The sequence below is a fragment of the Setaria viridis genome, chromosome 2 (assembly GCF_005286985.2).
Source record: "Setaria viridis chromosome 2, Setaria_viridis_v4.0, whole genome shotgun sequence".
Classification (NCBI taxonomy): domain Eukaryota; kingdom Viridiplantae; phylum Streptophyta; class Magnoliopsida; order Poales; family Poaceae; genus Setaria; species Setaria viridis.
This window is the reverse complement of record NC_048264.2, coordinates 28,592,222-28,612,060: the sequence shown is the minus strand read 5'-3', so window position 1 is coordinate 28,612,060 and position 19,839 is coordinate 28,592,222. Positions and strand designations below refer to the sequence as shown.

At 49.6% G+C, this 19,839-nt stretch overlaps 3 protein-coding genes across 3 annotated transcripts; 1 reads left to right on the top strand and 2 right to left on the bottom strand.

Moving 5' to 3' along the window:
- Positions 1-4,484: 4,484 nt before the first annotated feature.
- Positions 4,485-6,636, top strand: LOC117845581 (probable cinnamyl alcohol dehydrogenase 8D). Its single transcript, XM_034726646.2, has 3 exons — positions 4,485-4,845; positions 5,332-5,445; positions 5,572-6,636. Exons 1-3 carry the CDS (start codon positions 4,616-4,618, stop codon positions 6,458-6,460), a joined length of 1,233 nt encoding a protein of 410 aa, XP_034582537.1. The 5' UTR covers positions 4,485-4,615; the 3' UTR covers positions 6,461-6,636.
- A 358-nt stretch (positions 6,637-6,994) lies between these two features.
- On the bottom strand, positions 6,995-9,763 carry LOC117845582 (thiosulfate sulfurtransferase 16, chloroplastic). Its single transcript, XM_072292214.1, has 5 exons — positions 9,505-9,763; positions 8,844-8,921; positions 8,645-8,711; positions 8,484-8,537; positions 6,995-7,332 (listed from the first exon to the last, which is right to left on the bottom strand). Exons 1-5 carry the CDS (start codon positions 9,651-9,653, stop codon positions 7,237-7,239), a joined length of 444 nt encoding a protein of 147 aa, XP_072148315.1. The 5' UTR covers positions 9,654-9,763; the 3' UTR covers positions 6,995-7,236.
- A 566-nt stretch (positions 9,764-10,329) lies between these two features.
- LOC117843174 (probable cinnamyl alcohol dehydrogenase 8D) lies at positions 10,330-11,992 on the bottom strand. The gene is made up of 3 exons (XM_034723735.2): positions 11,696-11,992; positions 11,435-11,548; positions 10,330-11,327 (listed from the first exon to the last, which is right to left on the bottom strand). The coding sequence occupies exons 1-3, from the start codon at positions 11,776-11,778 to the stop codon at positions 10,454-10,456; spliced, it is 1,071 nt and encodes a 356-aa protein (XP_034579626.1). The 5' UTR covers positions 11,779-11,992; the 3' UTR covers positions 10,330-10,453.
- Between the last annotated feature and the right edge of the window lie 7,847 nt (positions 11,993-19,839).

The following is a 19,839-nucleotide window of genomic DNA, read 5'->3' as shown; positions in this document are numbered from 1 at the left end:
TGGTAGTAAAATTCCAAATGAAGTCGATATACATCCACCAAATGATATCAAGTCGAAAGGGAGATGCAAAAGAATTAAGAAGAACAAGGAGATGAAGGCTGGAAGCAAGGGTAAAAGTAAACTGACATGTGGAAAATGTAAGCAAGTAGGGGATCATGATGCACGCCATTGCCCAAACAATATTGTTGGCTGATATTTCAAGTTCATGTAACCTTTTAAGACCTTTTGGAATGCTTTTTGTAAACACTTTTTTTGACTAGTGACATCATTCAGTTTATTGCTGCCAATTTTCAGTGTTTCGGTGCATTATACAACATGGATATGGAGTTCACTGCAATTTATTTGATCAGTGAATGTCATTGCATTTACATCCGTACACAGAAGTCAGTACATATTGCTCAGTCTACCTCATATAGCTCAGATTGGATATATTGCTTAGTGCATTATACACAGAAGTTAGTACATATTGCTCAAATTACACAGAGTAGGCTTTTGTTCAGGCATTACACAGAAGGCAGAATTGGCATTGGCATTATACAGCACCGAGTCGCCACCCATCTCCGGCGACATGGCCGCACCACCCTGGCCACCGTGGATCTCTATGCTCGGGCAGCGGTGGCTGGTGGTTGACAAGCTCCTCGAAGGCAGCTCAATCACCAGGCTGACGAATCAACAGGCCGGCGGGGTAACGCCCTGGCCATGCCAGGCGGAGCGGCACGCCACGGGCGGAGGGGCGCCGACGGGCTAGCGCGCCACAGGTGGAGGGGCGCCGACGGGATGGCACACCACGGGCAGAGGGGTGCCGACGGTGCCCTCACCAAGCCGGCAGAGTGGAGCGCCACGGGCGAAGGGGCGGCGGCGAATCGCCTCTCTCGGGTGAAAGGACTGGATGGATGGAAGGGGCAGGGGGTTTGGAGGGGGCAGGGGTCATGAGGGATTCGCAAAATACTGTTTTGCATTGCTGGCTAGCGGGCGCTTAAGTGCAAATTAATCTATCTCTAATTCTATCCATCGGATGAGCATCTTTTAGCCTTAATTTAGAGTTTCCACCAAATACAGTGCCATTATTGATCTGCCCAACACTGGCCACCGGTCCCACTTCAAGTCGGAGAAGTCACTTCGTGACGGCAGCAAGCAAAAAGGTAGCTCAAAGAGAAGTCGTGGTTCCGAGGAAACACGTCCCTGGGCTGCTGTCTCGTTCCCAAGACGAGGCTCCGTGAGCTGATTTCTGTCAGGATAGCTGCTACTTTGCCCCCTCCTGACTCAGGCTGCTCTATCCGTCTGCGAAACCACAGCTACATACCTGTGACATGAAGACTGGGTCCGCCCTACCTAACATTGTAAACACCAGGAGGAGAAGACATATCTGAGGCTAGGACCATAAACTTTACTGGTATTCTACAGCCAACACCTGAACAAGACATCCTGAGACTCATGCGGTTATGCCGCCTCTGGAGTCTGGAACTTTGGATCAAGGCTTGGTTGTCCCACGCCCAGAATCATGACGAGGCCTGACAGAGACCCTGGGAGCGGAGCAGGGTCCCTCCGAACTCCGATGCAACGTCAGATGCAGCTTTCAGTGCAGGAGAGCCACACAGCAGCAGAAATATCAAGCTAGGCGTGAATCACAACTCGAGCATAACAGGATGACTGCGCCGACAGTTGCTTTTGCTTGCTTTGCCTTTGTTGACGAGGTCTGGACTGTGGACCGTCTTTGATTAATACTCTACTTCCCTCTTAGCTTTTTCACCTTCTTTTTCTTTGCAAAAAGCATCTACCCATTTTCTTACCAACAAAGTCCTACGACGAACGAAGTTATTACTACTACTCTACTAGTTTACCTTGTTACCTTGTTGTAAACAAAGATTGTGCATCAACAATCATCGATCAGTCAACTTACAAAAAGCTCTCTCTCCAAATTATATCGTTGGAGGCCACAATCCCTTTAGACAAGCTGACCTAAACTGAGCCCCCGCGTCGCCCCCGCGTGGGCGACTCGGGCGGGTGCTGACACCCCCGCCGCCCCTTCACTGACAATAGCTCCCGCCACGCCGCCGCCCGAGTGGGTCGCCGGAAGCCCATGCGGCTCGCGATGAGGGCGGCGACGGGCCCCTTCCCCTTCCTCCGACGGTTCTAGGCGGGCGCGGCTGCCAGTGCCGCTGAGGGAGCTCGCCAGCATGGGCGGCACCCTGCGGCAATGGAGGCCGGGCAGCCACGGATCCGGCACGGCGCTGGTTGGATCCGGTGGCTGAGCGACCGGTGCTCCCCCGAGGCGGCGGCGGCCAGCATCAGCTGGGCATGAGGACTCGCCCCGCAGCGATGGGGACCGAGCGGCCACGGATCCGGCACGGCGCCAGCCGGATCCGGTGGCTGTGCGACTGGAGTAACCCCGAGGTGGTGGCGGCGGCCGCCGGCAGCGTTCGATGGCGTGAGGAGGGCGACGGCCAGCGTGGGTGACGGTGCTATTTTTGCCGCACCACGCGGAGGTGAGGAGGGACCCGTCGTCGAGAGAGGAGAGTGGTTCGCCTGCGCGCGGCGCAGCAGCTGCGGCGGAGAAGACGGAGGATGCGAGCGCATGAGCACCCGGAGGTTGCTGAGGTTCCTTTGAGTGGCTCTCAGCGTTGGGGGTGACCTGGACGGTGATGCTCCACGAGCTCGGGACCAGCGGCAACGGCGGCCGCGGTCTTCTTATTTCCCGCCCGCGTGGCATGGCAGCTCCTGTGTCTTCAACGGCAGCGGCGTGGTGTCGCAGTTGGGGTGGCCTATGCAAAGTGTGCTAGTGATGCCATGGCGGTGCGGCAGGGACGCTTGGCGCAGGGGTGCACTGGCGGCACCAAGGTGGTGTTGCGGATGTGGTCGGGCCACCTCTCCACGGCTGCGGAGTTGCAGAGGTGGTGACGGGAGAGGGAGGAGGCTAGGTGCTGGTGGGGGCTCGCGCGACGAGGAGGAGGCTGCGCGCTTGGTAAGGCATGTGTGTAAGGTGGCGCCACAACAAGGAGATGCCCAACGACACGCGATGGTGAGGCGGTGCAATGGTGGCTGCGTGCGAGGAGTGGGGGTACGGCGGAGTGGAGCGGAGGTGGAGGTACGACAGCGTGGTGCGTCGAGGTGCGGCGACGACGCCACCCCAGATGGGCGGCCATGACTGTGGACCGGGAGTGCAAAGCCGTGAGCGTGCAGCGAGGGGTTGGGATGCTCCGGGCGAAAGTCCTCACCGGCGTTCTTGCTGGTGGAGATGTCGACGACGCCCAAGGGCGTCGTTCTCCCCGTTGGGGGCGTCATGTCTGATCTACAATCCTGCTGCACAAGGTCCTCTGGGTGAAAACCCTGTCCAGACCCTAGACGAGCGACGGCGGCGCTATTTGCATTGTGCCCTCCTTGGAGGTGTCATCTCTAGAGACCCATCTCAGTTTGTGGCATTGCTGGTCCATTGGTCATGGGTAGCAGCAGCTGGTGGTGGCATTTCCGTCACGTGGCAAGCTGGACGGGTGTTGCCGAGGCCACGTAGAGGCGATCACAGTTATGGTGGCGGCCAGGGGTTGTCGCATGGTTGCCGGTTTTGGCTGCTTCTAGCGGACCGCGGCGGCTGACGTTACTTGGCAACGGTCAGTGCGGCGTGAGATTACATCGGAGGATGGCGCTTGCGGCAATGGCATCGTGTGACAACTAGGCTTGCAGTGGACCGCGGCGGGTTGCTCAGCTTGGCTGGGCTACCCGGTGCGGTACATCGTCGAAAGACGGCGCAAGTGACTTCTCTGGTATGCTGACATGGCGGCGGAGGCTTTTGCGCGGGTGAAGCAACGAGGCGAAGTCGACCTGCGACGACGGCTTGGTTGATCGATGGGGATCTTGTGGAGCGGAGCAGCATTGCTCACCACTCTAAGGACAACAAAAGAAACGGATCCGTGACGTGGAGTACCGTGGCGGGCGAGGACCCACGCACGGTGTTTCTTCGAGGCGACGAGAGCGAGGTGGAGTCCAACGGCGAATGTGGCGAAGCCCCTTCGTGTTGTGGTGACAACTGCGAGGCAGCCTGCGAGAGGTTCGGATTCGGTGGTATCACTCCGTCCGGTGGAGTGTGATGTTGCAGCGGCACTACAGCGGATGGTCCCGCATGGCAGTGGCCTTCTCGGTGCGGTGCAGTCTACTTCTATCGGTTCCCTATCGACACAGGACCACGTCTGAAGGTTTCAGCAAATAAATGAGTGTGAATGTTGGTGGGTGCCGCCGTGGTGAGTGGAGTAGGAGACCGCGTTGATGTCCCAATCCAACTGGTCGGGTGTAGCGGTTTTGAGTTGAGTGGTTACCCGCGTTGATGTCCTAATTCAACCGGGCGAGTCTTTTTTATTTTTCTTTTCTTTTTCTTTTCTTGCATATGGCCTCTCATGATTATAGTCTTGTATTTTTCTGCTATATCAATGAAACACACCCTACCTTGTGCATCATTCTTTAAAAAAATAATCCCTTTAGACAACCAAACCAGAGCTCTTGGTTCTCTTTGGAACATGGCAAAATCCTAATCCTCTTCCGGTTGGTCTTCTCACTCGGACATTCGCCCTCCTTGAGCCCACACGCGGAACAGCACCACCAGAGGGGGGAGAGAGAGAGAGCAGTTATGTCACATCATTTTCGCGCCCTCATCCACAGCCCATCTCTTCCCGTGCCTTTCTCCCACGGGGTCGGAGTCAGTGCAGCGTCGCCCTCGAGAGCTCCGCGGCTTCCGAGGGCGAGGGCGTCCGTGGAGAAGAGAGAGCAGGCGATGGAGGAGCAAGGCGGCGCGGCGGCGCTCGGCTGGGCGGCCAGGGACGCCACCGGTGTCCTCTCACCCTACAACTTCTCAAGAAGGTAGGCGCATCACCTCGTCGCTGTCGTTACAGTGTTGGCCACTCTGCTTTGCTCATGTGTGCTTCTGATGATCTGCCGAGTTCTTAAAACATCTATCCTACAATAAACTGAAGAGATGGCTAAATTATTTGCTGCTTCTCTCGAGACTGAAAGGATCTGAAGCTACTTTAGCTGTCAGGCAATAGTTTGACACAACGTTTCAGATTTAATTAGTTATAGGGTCCTTGGTAAGAGGCTTACCTAAGATTGCGCCCCTCCTGTTCTCATAAAAAAGGAGCCTTACCTAAGATAGTAGCACTGTTCTTTAGTTGAAGCCCGAAAATTAAAGTACGCATATAGAGTTTGGTAAACTGTTGCTTTCAGCTAGCTGCCCCCTGTCGGGACCGGTTGGAGAACAGAACTAATTGGATGAAGAGACGTTCAGAGTGCTTCCTTGACAGAGTTAGTTCTTGTTTATGGAATCCTTGTTGGTGATCCCAATTTCAGGGTTCCGAGAGACGACGATGTCACGATCAAGGTTCTCTACTGCGGGATCTGCCACACCGACCTTCACATCATCAAGAACCACTGGGGCAACTCCATGTACCCCGTCGTCCCCGGGTAATCCAGTTCGCCGCCGGATGTCGCAAACGATGCGCTGCAAAATTTGATTAGAGCCAAGAACAATAACGGATTCAAGGAACGCCCTTCGAATTAATTTCCCCGTTGGTTGGCGCGCGCGCACAGGCACGAGATCGTCGGCGTGGTGACCGGCGTCGGCGGCGGCGTGACGAGGTTCAAGCCCGGCGACACGGTGGGCGTGGGCTACTTCGTCGGGTCCTGCCGCTCCTGCGACAGCTGCGGGAAGGGGAACGAGAACTACTGCGCCGGGGTCGTGCTCACCTCCAACGGCGTCGACCGCGCGCACGGCGGCGCCGCCACGAAGGGGGGCTTCTCCGACGTCATCGTCGTGAACGAGCACTACGTGCTCCGCGTCCCGGACGGCGTGCCGCTGGACCGCACCGCGCCGCTGCTCTGCGCCGGCGTGACCGTGTACAGCCCCATGATGCGCCACGGCCTGAACGAGCCCGGCAAGCACCTGGGCGTCGTGGGCCTCGGCGGCCTCGGCCACGTCGCCGTCAAGGTCGGCAAGGCGTTCGGGATGAAGGTCACCGTCATCAGTACGTCCCCGAGCAAGCGCCAGGAGGCCGTCGAGCACCTCGGCGCCGACGAGTTCCTGGTCAGCCGCGACCCCGAGCAGATGAAGGCGGCGACGGGCACGATGGACGGCATCATCGACACGGTGTCGGCGTGGCACCCGATCACGCCGCTGCTGGCGCTGCTGAAGCCGCTGGGGCAGATGGTGGTCGTGGGCGTGCCGAACAAGCCTCTGGAGCTGCCGGTGTACGCCATCGTGCCCGGCGGGAAGGGCGTCGCCGGGAACAGCGTCGGCAGCGTCGGGGACTGCCAGGCCATGCTCGAGTTCGCGGGGAAGCACGGCATCGGCGCCGAGGTGGAGGTGATCAAGATGGACTACGTCAACACGGCGATCGAGCGGCTCGAGAAGAACGACGTCCGCTACCGCTTCGTCATCGATGTCGCCGGCAGCAGCCTTGGCTCCGCCGCCTACGTGTAACTGCAGAAGGTCGAATCAGAGCCCCCCCAATAATTAACTAATGGATGATCATTTCCGCTTGTTGATAAGTTCATGTGCTTATTGTGGGTTTGTGGCTCTGATGGTTTGGTGTGTACAAATAAAAGAGACATGGTGTTCAAATCTTTGCTTAAGTACATGGAGAGAAGGTTGAATCAGAGCCCCCCTCTTTGTTGTTTTTTTTTCTTTTGAACACAATACTAGTGCAGGTACTTTCTAATCTTTATCTAGTTATTACTACTATAGATGCACGTGCTACAAGCATGCTGTTCTAAATTCTAAAACATTAATAACCAACATTTCAATATTTTTTATAGATAATAAGACTTGGCGGTTAGGCCTCCTTCACAATGGTGAGCAACAACACTGGAACTTTCGAGGATTTAATCCAATATAAAAAATATTCCTGTGAGGCATTCGAAACAAATGAATATTTTTTTGAAATAAAAACAAAGGAATAATTGAGCTTTTATAATATATGTCATAAAGATGATAGGACAAAGATTAACACAAAGATGAAAGCAAACAGGACCAGAGAGCACATACTTTTTCTTTTCTTTTTACAATGACAGAACAAAGGAGGATGTTCTTGTTACATTCTTTACGGCATCTGTTAAGAAGTTTCCACACGATTTAAATGTTCACAGTAGACTATATATGCTCTTTTCAATTAAACCCTCAATTAACTATACCAAGGTTCACACTTATCCACCATATAATACACATCAAGGAAAAGAACAACCGGATAATAGCAAAAGCTATAGTTCATCTTGTGCTTGAGGTTTCTTCACAGCAAGGCCATTTTCTACCCATGCGTCGTAACCACCTTCAATGTTCTTCACATTTTCAAATCCCTGCTTTCGTAAGCGTTCACATGTTTCAGAGAAGAAGAAAGTGAGCAATGAAAAATAATTCAGATGTTTTCTTGAGATTTAATACAGCTTTAAGAAAACCCCGCATATAGTGTGAGGCAATAATAATGGTAACAGCGTGAACGAAACTTGTTTGCACCCTAACATTATGTGATGTTGGACATGTGCTACACAAGGCGGCTACCATCAAAATCTCCTAAATTTCATACCACTTTCTATTTTACACAATAAAATTATTTAGTTTATTAGAACTATGGATATGGTAAAAATAGTGTGAACAGAGGGTTCAAGCTATGAATTAATTATTTTCCAAAATAAGGAGCAACTGCTGATTTGAGTGAAGGGAGAAAACCATTCCAACATACATGACAAAAGATAAGTGAAATAGAGATTGCTACTCCAATCTTCTCTTCACTTCTCAGGGGAATCTAACCTAGTGGTAAATTTATTTATGGGCCATGTCCTGACATGGCCACAAGAAAACCATACTTAAGCGCTCATATCTTTTATTATTTATGGGCCATCTCCTGACATGCCTACAATAAAACCATACTTAACCACTCGTATCTTTTGTTTATGGGCCATCTCTTGACATGGCCACAAGAAAACAACAAAGGGCATACTCAGAGATGATAGCTCCCCCATTCAAAGTGGGGCCTCGAGAAGGTGTTTAAACACAAGATCTTTTGTTCAGTACCTAAATCATTCCGTAGAGTTTCAGGATCAGCAGAGCTTGCTCTACCTGTCCTGATGTTTTAGGGTTGTGGCTTAAGCTTAAGATACAATTTTGAATTATTTGCAATACATGATTTCTCTAGTAGAATCTGAGTAATCTTTTCCATTTCAGAACAAAGAAACCCTCAGACGGCATCCTGCTAGGCATGATAGGATTTCTTCACATTGAATATCCATGTAGCTGAAAGTGAAGATCTATACCACTATTCTGTAGTCCAAATTAATCATGCAAGAAAATTAGGATCATGGTAATCTTGCAACATTAACTTTTTCCTATTAAGGCCTGATATTCCATAAGATAAATCAGATTGAATGAACAATATAGTGTTATGCTGCACATTTATGCAAAGATAACTGAAGCCTCAAGGGAAAGCAAGGGGAAGGGGAAGAGATCTTACAGCTGCCATAAGATCAAAACATGCTAGTTCAGACCTTACTCCGCTTTTGCAGCCCTTTCAAGAAAAAAAAAGTGTATCAGCAGAAGAACAAGCAAGATAAAGATCACTATGTAAATATAATTAATCTGACGAGCAATTGATAGATCGATCATCAGTAATACCACTACTATGCTGTCCTGTTTGTCAAAATGTGCCGCGACCTGCTCAATGAACTTGGGGTTCTTCTCCCTGCCTGATGAATCCATACAAGGTCACACGCAGAACAGTAGACAAGCTGATTATATCACAGCTTAGGGACAAGAAATTCCTGACATGTATGTATTGCTGATATAAGATCTGCAATTTAGATGTTTAGGATACTTGCCTTGTGAAGTGAAGAACAGGTAGGGCACGTTGAGGGAATCCTCCACATGTCCGTTCCTGAATTCCTCCTCTGTTCTGCTAATTTGTGTTCAGATTCATCAAAACCTGCAGGCTACTATATCCTAAACACATCCGCGTGCAGCGTAAGAATAAAATGATGAAACCAGTCCTGGACAAGTTTTTGTTTACTGTTTTGAAAGAATTGAAATTTCTTTTAGTGACAAGAGTGCTACTGAAAGGGCTGGTGAGTGGTAACCAGCCTTGATCTTCAGAAAAGAGTATTGTAGCTCACTGGCTGAAAAAACGTCTGCTTAGACTATTCTTTGGAGAATTATTTACAGCATAATTAATTGGAAAAGGTGATTCTAATGCAAGCCAAAATGGTGATCAACAGTAGGAAAGGGTAGCCACTAGAGACTGACATCGTAGCCAAGGTCTGAAGGTCATAGAACAATCAGACCAAGGTCGGAGGCACAGGGGTGACACCAGCAAACTGAATTTTCTGTTTTTGGTGCCTCGTGACTAACAGTTTTTCTGCGCGGCACTGGATTCCGGGATTCGGAATTAGCACAACGAGAGGCAAGCTAGCAACTAATGCGTGAGTGCACAGAGAAAGCAGACAAATTGAGCCTGAACAAGGAGGGAACGACAGTGACACCTGACGTCCAGGTAGCGGTGCCCGCCCGAGCGGACGAGGTCGCCGGCCGCCGCCACGTCCACGGCCGCCACCGGCGGCTTCTCCGAGCCGCGCGCCGCGAACAGAAGCGCGGACAGAGCGCAGATCGCGAGCGCGGTGGCCGCCCTCATCCTGGAACGGGAAGAACACAGGCGAGAGGAAGAAACAGGGGCGCTGAGATGAGCCGAACAGAGGATTCAGTGGCTACTGGCAACGTACGGGGTAGGATGTGCCGCATATACTATTTATACATAAACCTCTAATATAATAAGTAGAGTGTAAACAACGTGCGAGCGTGTGTGGCCGGCAGAATTAGCGCACACAGTCAGGTTTGGTTCTGACTTGTGAAGTTCTGATGAGTGCGCCGGACGGCGGTCGCCGGTCGGAGTCCAATCCCGGGGGCGGGGGCAGGAGCCCCAGGAAATCGCAACGTTGTTTTTTTCGTTTCAGGGCGAGACCAGGCCGCCGAGGGCCCACTATCCAGTCGGGTCGGTCGGCCTCTGCACGCCGCGCTGTTTCCAAACCGGGTCGTGTGCCACGAGTCACGATCCGTCGTGACATTATAGGTCCTGTTTTTAAGAGGGTTCGTCGTGAAACGAAACGGATTTGTTCGCGGAGGGAAACGAGTGAATCCGGTTGATCACTCGATCTTGGAGTGAAATAATTTTTTTTGGCTTCATCAATCTCAAAGTATATGGGTATAGTTTTTCGCAGGTGCTAATAAGAGTAGAATGTATCCATAGTAGTGAGCGTGTGCGTGTATACGTGCCTTTGTATAAAAGAATTTAAAAGGAATGAAAATGTGGCTAGCGTACAACACTTTCTTTGGCGTGTTGCGATGCCCTGCACTAGTTATTCACGGTGAAGATACCACCACGAAAAGTGGTACAGACAAGCGCTGTGCACAAGCGAGCAACATATTCTGGCCTAATTAAGCATCGGCGCCCAGGCTGCCGGCGACGTCGACGACGAAGCGATACCTCACGTCGTTCCTCTCGAGCCGCTCGATCGCTTTGTTGACGTAGTCCATCCCGACGACTTCGACGTCCGCGGTAATCCCGTGCTCCCCGGCGAAGTCCAGCATCGCCTGGCAGTCGCCGACGCTGCCCACGCCGTTCCCGGCCACGCGCTTCCCGCTCGGGCAGACAGCGAAGGCCGGCAGCTCCAGCGGCTTGCTGGGCACCCCCACGAGCACCATCTGCCCCATCGGCTTCAGGAGCTCGAGCAGCGCCGCCAGCGGGTGCCACGCCGACACCGTGTCGATGATGCCGTCCATCGTGCCCGCTTCCGCCTTCATCTGCTCGGGATCGCTGCTGATCAAGAACTCGTCGGCCCCAAGGCGCTCGATCGCCTCCTCACGCTTGCCCGGGGACGAGCTGATCACCGTGACAGTCATGCCGAACGCCTTGCCGAACTTGACGGCCATGTGGCCGAGCCCCCCGAGGCCGACCACGCCCAGGCGCTTGCCCGGCGCGTTGAGGCCGTACTGCACCATGGGGCTGTACACGGTGACGCCGGCGCAGAGCAGCGGCGCGGCGCCGTCCGGTGGCAGGCTCCGCGGGACCCTGACGACGTAGTCCTGGTCGACGACCACGACGTCGGAGAAGCCGCCCTGGGTGGTTGCGCCGTCGCCGTCGACGCCGTTAGAGGCGAGCACGACGTCCGGGCAGTAGTTCTCGTGCCCCGTGCTGCAGCTCTCGCAGGAGCGGCAGGAGTCGACGAAGTAGCCCACGCCCACCGTGTCGCCGGCCTCGAACTTGGTGACACCGGGCCCGACGTCCGTGACGACGCCGACGACCTCGTGCCTGCACCGAAATGAGCGGCGCCGTTAGGATTTCTTGCTGCGATCGACCGAAACGCTGAAGAAATCTGTGATTGCATTGCTTGGTTGCTTGGGGAACACGATCATTACCCGGGGACGACGGGGTACATGGCGTTGCCCCACTCGTTCTTGATGACGTGGAGGTCCGTGTGGCAGATCCCGCAGAAGAGCACCTTGATCGTCACGTCGCCGTCTCTCAGCACCCTGAAAATCACCACCACGAGTTCCTTGAAGCAAAAATGGCAGGTTCGGAGGTTCCCCATATATATCACCATTACGGTGATCAGTACAGAACACAAAAGACAGAACAGAGGAAGTAAGCTAGTCATGGCTGGACTGAGAGATGGAAACCTTCTTGAGAAGCTGTACGGGGAGAGGTGGCCGGAGGCGTCCCTCGCTGCCCACCCGAGCACCGCCTTGCCGCCTTGCTCCATAGAAACTTGACCTGTTGATCCGCTTCTTCAACCTTGCCACTACTCACTACTGCTTCGTTGTTCAGGGATCAGGGTGATTGCCGGTGAGCAGTGATCAAATCAGACTAAATAGACAGTGTCAGTGCTCAGACAGGCCCACTTCAGTGGTTTCTTAATTTAGTTGGCACACTCATGGAAAAGCCGCCGGCGGCTACTCTTTTAACAATGCTTTCCCTCTCCTCTTGGCTCGCGGACGGCAACACCTACACAAAACGAGGCAGTTGGATCATCCACCCCATGCCGCCATCTCGCGGCGTCCTTGTGAAGCGGAGTGGAAACGGGAGCAGGGAATCGGATCTGCCACGTAAGCAGGCCGGCAAAGTGAGCAGGATTCAAACATTGCTGATCACGATCAGGATCCTTATCATAAAGGTTAGTTGGAGCACTGGATTATACAATGCCAGTTATCAGGAACACTTCTTAATTGGGGTAGCGTCTAGTAGAGACCATTTCTATTTCGCTTATGGGGTGATTTCTATACATGTCCAGCTTATTGTGACCATGTTATGCCTTGAGATTTGTAAACCAATGCAACGAAACGATAATGACGACTGAACTGGGAGCAGTGACGTGAACAGCGAGTAACGGAACGAATCATTGACAAACACACTTCCAAATTCCAAAATACCAGTTCCCTGGGCTGTTTTCATTCACTAAGAAATGAAAGGATTATAATATTCCAAGCGGTTGACGGACTGCAATAGTTCAGGGCAAATCCCACTACCGTTCACAGTTGAGTGAGCCCTAAATATATTTTTTCATTCCATTTTTCTTTTTCTTTCCCGTAATTCTTTCCCCTTTTTCCTCCTTTTTTTCTTTTTATCCCTTCCACCTGTGGCTCCTTTTCCTTTATTTTTTTGGGTGAGTAAATGCAGTTCTGGAAGGTTCCGGAGGAAGGGGAAGGGAGTCGGAGGGAGGTAGGAGATACAATCTACTCCAAGCTAGCCTCGAGTGTGAGCTTGCTGCCGCCGGTTTCCCCGATTCTGATTCTGGTCATCGACAACCCCGACCATTCGACCTGGCGCTATATTTCCTTCATGGACCAAGACAAAATCCATTTCTTTAGCCCACTTGCTTGCCCAACCCATTGGCCAGCCTAGTCTACTATATCCACATAGGTTTCCTAACACGACAGCGCACCGGACACCACGGTGGCGGCATTCGCGGCTTTTCTAGCTAGTGAGGACATCGGCGAGTGAGGCGGGGAAATGAGCGCACGGGGACAAGGGAGTCACGGGGAGCTCGCCTAGGTCGTTGGTGTGGGCGGCGAGGTACCGGAGAGGGCTGTTGGCGGTGATGTGGTCACGGCGGTGTTGGGCTTGGGTGGCTGTGGGATTTAAAATCCCCAACGAGCGACGGCTGGAGCTGACGGGAGGGTTGGGGGGGGGCTGTGGTTGGCATCTATTGGACGGAGAGGGTCGCCGGAGTAAATGGCTGGTGGAGGAGCTCGACTTCGTGGTGAAAAGGGTGAGGAAGGAAGAAGAATGGGGAAGAAGGTTTTTTTTTGGGGGGGGGGGGGGTGGGGGTGGGGGTGGGGGTGGAGGGGGGGCGGGGGTGTTAAGAAGCTCGGCGGGTGAATGTGGACGGGAACGTGTCCAAGGGGTGCACTGATCGTGGCAGGCTGATCTGAGATTCAGTGTCCATACATGCCGTCAAATTCTACAGCTTTGGGGTGATTTTTTTTCTCAAAAATTTACATTGCAACGCATAAATCGGCCAACGTAAGCATGTGTTTGGTTTTGGGATAACGCGGGGTGGGTCGGAGCCGATCCTCTTTTATGGATTAGGATCGATCCATCTCGTGTTTGGATAAGAGGGATGGGCTGGACCCAATCTTTTGTTTGGTTGAAGGTTTTGAGAGGGATAGAATGGGTGACATTTTAACACCGTTAGTAGCAGGTCCCACCTATCAGCTGCGGGCCTCACATGTTATCCTCTTTATTTTTTTACTCCATCTTCTTCCCCAGCTTCTCCCGGCCCGGCTCCTCCCCGCCGCTTGGCTCTGCTCCCCCTGCCACATGGCTCCCCACCGACAGCCTGCTCCCCCCGGCGTGCCGACCGCTCCTCCCTCTTCCGCGCCAGCAGCCCCCGTCAGCCGTCGCCCCCTCCATCTCCTCGCGCCTCCGGCCGCTCCTCCCTCTTCTGCGCCGCCGGCCGCCCGCTCCATCTCCTTGCGCCGTCGGCTGCTCGTTCTTCTTCCGCGCCGCCAGCTCCGCTGCGGCTTCCCTGCCGGCCATCGCCACAGCTTCCCGCCGGCCCTGCCTCATCTTCCCTGCCGGCCCGCCTCCATGCCTCACCTGTGCGGCCTTGCTCCGGCCGATGCGGCCCCGCGGGGCCTTCTCCGCCACCCCGTCCAGCGCCGTCCTCCCTCGCGCGCAGGAGACAACGGAGGCAATGCTGTTCATCTGGGTCGGTTGGATTTCTTCATTTTAAGTGGACCGAACGAACTCGGACATTGAGGGAATATTCCCATGTGGGTCAGACTCAACCCACATCCCTTTTGAACCAAATGCGAGACGACGTGGGTTGAACCCATTCCGACCCACATCGACCCAGTAACCAAACACATGCTAAAAGTTGTAGAGGGTACAAACATGAACAACTTCGGTATTCAACTCTGGTGGATTCAAGCAATTGATTTAGAAATATGAAGCTCCAAAGTTTGGCCAAAAACATGTTTCTAATTGAAACTGAAAGTTCTAATTGAGGATGAAATCATGTGTTCGACTGGAGTTGATCATGTTTTTGAGCAATTCGGCCAAGATTTCACACACCAAGATCACACCCATGAGACACAAGATACAAAGAACTACAAGTTTTGTATTGGCCAAAGGTTTAGAGATGCCAACACCTAGGAATTTCATGTATTTAGGCATTTAATTTGATAATTTGAGTCTATTATTTTGGGTTTAAAATTTGTTCAGGGTTCAACAATGATTCATTTGACATAAAGAACAAGAGAAATACTCCAGTGGTCCTCTTTTGAAAATCTACACGAATCTCAAAGCAATGAATTAAGTGATGTATTAATCCTTACCCAGCCCGCAGCCCTTACCCAGCCCATTCTCAGTCCATACAAACTGATAAACGCCGAGAAAAACGAAACTACCGCTGAATGGGGAATCTATCGTGCTCGTTCTGCCGGCATCGGGGCTGGGCGACGGGCTGGCGGGCGGCGGGCAGCAGCCGATTTCATTGATGATCCGGAATTTGCATTGATTATGGTTTTGTTGGCCCAAGATTCCAACTACCGTGAGCAAATCGTGTTACCTGAAACAAAAATGGCGAGGGATCTTCGTGCTTCACGACGGCGATAGGTCTCACAAGTTAGAACTCTGTTTGATTCTGGTGCATGTGACCCAAACGCCAAGATAAACTATCGCTAGTGATGGATTGTTGTGTAATCCAACAAATTAAGCAATAGAGTGCCTCCTCCATTGATTATTAATTAACTCAGCACATACGACGGCGACGCGAGCAAATGCGCCGCCACGGACGATGGCAGGGTGAGTTCTGTTGGTATATGGGCTGGTCACGGGCTAGGTAGGGGCCAGACAATATAAAGATTTAATTAGTAACAAGATGAATAAATTAATTACATATTTGGTTGAGATTTGTGCATGTTTTATGGAAAGGACCATGAGAGCAATTCTAAAGAACAATATTTTGGTAAAATTTACCTTATTTTCATATTTAAGATTTTTATTGATATTTAATTGGAAATTTAGCATAAACATTTATTGAAAAACAATTTAAAAGAGAAGGTATTAACACATGTACCAAATTCTTGCAACATTATTTAATATAATTATGCATGCATGATTAATCCTAGTGATATGATTATACACATTATTAGCAGTTAATGCATATAATTAAGACCAGAGGTGTTACACTTATGTCTCCTGCTGCGGTGGTGTTCCTCTGCTCCTCGGGTTGGGGCCTTGGACGTTCCCCTCGACGCCGATGTCAGGTCCAATATCTCCATCAACCACCCACTGGATCAGACTTGAACTTGAGCGGCGAAATTGATTTTTTGGGAGAGAACTACGTGTTCGCTAAGCTTATTATCTTCTCACGTAGACGTGCTGCGAGTCTCAATTTATAATATACATTTATGCAATCTGCTATTACATTACTTTGGCGTGATTCCATGATTTTGAGCGGATTATATTGCTTGGTGATATAAGTGGTGTTGCGAGACAAGAACGTGACATCAAAAGGGTTTTGTGTGCTGGTTTTTATCTAGTACTACTTTTCTAACTTTTAACTTCTCTCATTTTTTTGCCTAGAATTGTTGTCTTATCTTGTGAGCAAATCGCTTTTTCTACTTCTGCATTTTACTATTTAAATTTGCAGTACTTTATTGTTGGTAATATAGTTGTTTTCTAGGTTCATAATATTTGTTGTAAACCCTGATTTTGTAAGGTAGGGTTGTCACGTTCGATTAGGGATAAGTGATCACCTTTGTGTTTGAAGGCTGCCTAGGTCAGTAACCCTCTAATTTGAGAGCAAATATAAATAAAAAACTATGTTTATGTGTTTAGTCTGTCTTCTTTATCTACTTGCCATGTCATCTAACTAGCATGATGGATGCATTCGGAATTACATTGTTTAATTTCTTTAAATGTGGTAGAAAGATGTCACTCATTTCTCCAAACTTTCTACAAAATATTTATGGAAGGATGATATACTATATGCGCCAGCTGATGCTATTGCCCTTTTGGTTGTCACCACAGCAACGTTGTCGGGACCGACTAGTATATATATTTATTTCTAAGTTGATTATTATTTGGGGTATGTCATCATAGGAAGCCGTAGCTACTATGTTGCCATTGTAATTAGGTTAACGACTCTATGCGTAATATGTGGCCGATTATGCCTGCTGCTCCGTTGGTTGTAAGTTACTCTGCTGCCTGAGCTTTGTATCGTTTTTTCCTTTAATTAATTAATTGTGTGATTATAATACTCATGTGCCTAGTTTTTTTTCATGAGCTGGGCATCTATAGCTAGTATATATATAGTGGATTATTACATGAGCTCCTTACCCTTTCGAAGGTTCTTTGGAAAAATCTTTACAAATATTGATCTATTTTTTGAATTAAGACAAGCACTAGTCGTTGTCGGCTGGCTGCTAGGGGCAAGTCCACGTGGTCCCGCTAAGACTAATATACATGAGAGCAACATCTCTTCTTTCGCACAACACTGGATCTCCTGGAACATGTTTGTCCTATGCGCACCAAGAAAGATCCAGCAGCCGCAGCGGGCCGCCTACGTCCAGAGAATGCTATGTTGGCACGAGGTTATTCAGGTCACGTTAGTGAGATGACTCAAAAGAAAGGAGACGCATGCACACGGTGAGGCTTTAATTTTGAGATCATAAATTGCATTTCCTTGGGAAAAAGCTGCCTGCTGGCGGAGCGAGAAAGCATTGTAATCATATTCACACATCACGCTGACACTTCACTTTCATACATACACACACGTCATAAAAATTAGTAGACTTCTACTTTAAACATGAGTGGAACTATGAATACAAAGGCATGAGCTGTTAAATTATTTTGAGAATCTAGGAATAACATGGACGGGTAGCAGATTTAGTTGTATCCCCTGCCTACTAGCAATCAATGCAAACTCCAGGTTTGATGCCATGTGTTTCTTATTAATTTGGATATTTCTTTCTGTTGGAGGTAACACGCCCATTAACGGGGCACTTGTTGCCACTTCTTCAATATGAAAATCTATTGACCAAGTCTCTTCTTGTAGGTATTCATAGAAGTAGAGTACTCTACCTGCATTTGCATTGTATTATGTTTTGCAAAAAAGTTATTAAATTATTTGAACATAAAATTGGCAGGGAAATTATTTTACACCCTTTTCCCTAGGAAATCAAACTCTAGGATACTGAGGAATTGTAGTAGTGATGTGTAATCTGAAAATGATTCTTAAAATTTAATAGGTCTTAGTGTAATGACTACGTACTAGAGTACTAAAGAGTTAGGAATCTTCATGGATCTTTTTAGAGACAATTGAAGCTTCATTGCATTCATTAAATGTGGCTGGATTAGACAAGTTACAGTCAACTGAACCGAAGGGGTGCTCCAGAATCCAGATAGCCACTCACCCTGCGATAATTCCATGTAGTGGACTAGTTGGGGACCACTACATCAAAGTTATCTTCATCCTCACAGCCAGTGCGCACCCTCTTTGGTGGCCTTCTTCAATCTCCCGCCGCCTTCCTGCGCACCATGTAGTCGGCTGTGCACCACCTCACTGTGCTGCCCCGTCACCGTGCGCTAGCCTCGACCACCAAACCTGACCAGTGGCGACCTCGCCGCCTCGTCGGTCGCCTATCTCCCACCACCATTGCATCCACCCTGTCCTCCACTAACCTCTCACCACCACTAACCTCTCACCATATGAGACACGCTCCTGCCCTGACCTGGCCTAGGAAATGTGAATGCTTATATATGCTTACTAGTAAAGTGTATGTGCGGCATGCACGTGTTTTAGAAAAAAACTTAGAGACTTATAAGTTTATCACACTTGAGATCAACCTATAATTTGTACATTAATAAGTATACCGTAATTATTTAGGATGGAAAATTTAAACCAGACTGTAATTCTTAATTAAAAAAACCATACTAAAACTATTTCATCATACATTATAGTTACTTATATTTGCATAGCACAAACAATTACATGGACCATAAATTTCATACTTTATTTGAGATGGACCTTATGCCACCGTCCAATAAGATGCATGCAAGCAAATGGAAAAATTGCATCACAAACAACACCCCTTAACACACAGACGGGAGCTTGCATATCACATAACGATACATATCCCATCGATTGAATATCCATCTCCAGTTAGATGGAGTAAAAAATGTTATTTACATCTGAACTAAACTCTGATAATAGAAGGCTGCACGTGAGACGTCAGGCTGATTGAACTGTTGTGCAGCAGTTAACAAACAGCCAACCAGTTCCAAATATTTTGCACCGTGTTACAAATCATAAGTTGAATTGTTACCGTATCCAATAAAAATAAATAAAATATACTTATACACGCATCATCAAACTAACCTGTATTATTATGCTTCCAACACATCGCTATAAACAATGTTCTTTGTTCTCGTCCCAGTATAGTCAACATCATTGTTAGGTTTAGCCAAAATCCATGTAGTCTTCCGGGAAACACCTCTTGACAATGCAACATAAAGCTGTCCATGCGAGGACACAGGTTCAGGGAGATATATGGCGACATTAGGTATCGTCTGTCCCTGAGCTTTATTGATAGTCATAGCAAAGCTTAGTCTGATAGGGAACTGCTTTCGTTTGAACTTGAAAGGGAGTGTAATATCCTCTGAAGGGGACAGAGGTATCCTGGGAAGAAAAACCCTTTTCCTAGCATGCTGTCCATTGACAATCTCAACATCAATTGCGTTATCCTCAAACCCCCTAACCACCAAACGAGTACCATTACAAAGCCCATTGTGAGGATCAAGATTTAGAAGGAGTATAATAGGACAGTTCTTCTTGACCTTGAGCTCATGAGGAGGTAACCCATTCGGTGTAATTGAGTTGAGAAAATCAAGAGGGCAGTTATAGATGTGTCATCATCAACTGAGTCATGGCTATAGTATACCTTTTCATTGCCTGGGAACATGTCGATCATCCTAGCATTCAGCCCATCAACATGCTCATTTCTTGTGGATAGAATTGCACGCTCCCGCATATATTCCGCAGATATAGAGTTGCCTTTCAGATCCGGGAAAACGTGCTGAATCAACATGTCAATTGACTTATCAGATTTGTACTCAATGAATGTCAGGGAGCTACACACAATCATTAATGTATGTTTCTTCAGTTCCATTGCCAATCCTTAAAAGGAATTCAGAGTAGCAACCATCACTATGTGCTCTCATGTTTTGTCGCAGCTATATCTTCTGTATGTTGTCCCATATATATGAACACTGCAGTGTCGCATCAGTGATTTGTGCCCTGGTCCCACGAGGCACA

Excerpts from the sequence above, each read along its gene's own strand:
- LOC117845581 (XM_034726646.2), top strand. The coding sequence starts at position 4,616 with ATGTCACATCATTTTCGCGCCCTCATCCACAGCCCATCTCTTCCCGTG. Across the intron at positions 4,846-5,331 it reads CCCTACAACTTCTCAAGAAG|GGTTCCGAGAGACGACGATG; the intron begins GTAGGCGCATCA and ends TCCCAATTTCAG. Across the intron at positions 5,446-5,571 it reads ATGTACCCCGTCGTCCCCGG|GCACGAGATCGTCGGCGTGG; the intron begins GTAATCCAGTTC and ends GCGCGCGCACAG.
- LOC117845582 (XM_072292214.1), bottom strand. The coding sequence starts at position 9,653 with ATGAGGGCGGCCACCGCGCTCGCGATCTGCGCTCTGTCCGCGCTTCTG. Across the intron at positions 8,922-9,504 it reads CACCGCTACCTGGACGTCAG|AACAGAGGAGGAATTCAGGA; the intron begins GTGTCACTGTCG and ends ACAAATTAGCAG. Across the intron at positions 8,712-8,843 it reads TTCTTCACTTCACAAGGCAA|GGAGAAGAACCCCAAGTTCA; the intron begins GTATCCTAAACA and ends TTCATCAGGCAG.
- LOC117843174 (XM_034723735.2), bottom strand. The coding sequence starts at position 11,778 with ATGGAGCAAGGCGGCAAGGCGGTGCTCGGGTGGGCAGCGAGGGACGCC. Across the intron at positions 11,549-11,695 it reads CCGTACAGCTTCTCAAGAAG|GGTGCTGAGAGACGGCGACG; the intron begins GTTTCCATCTCT and ends GGTGATTTTCAG. Across the intron at positions 11,328-11,434 it reads ATGTACCCCGTCGTCCCCGG|GCACGAGGTCGTCGGCGTCG; the intron begins GTAATGATCGTG and ends ATTTCGGTGCAG.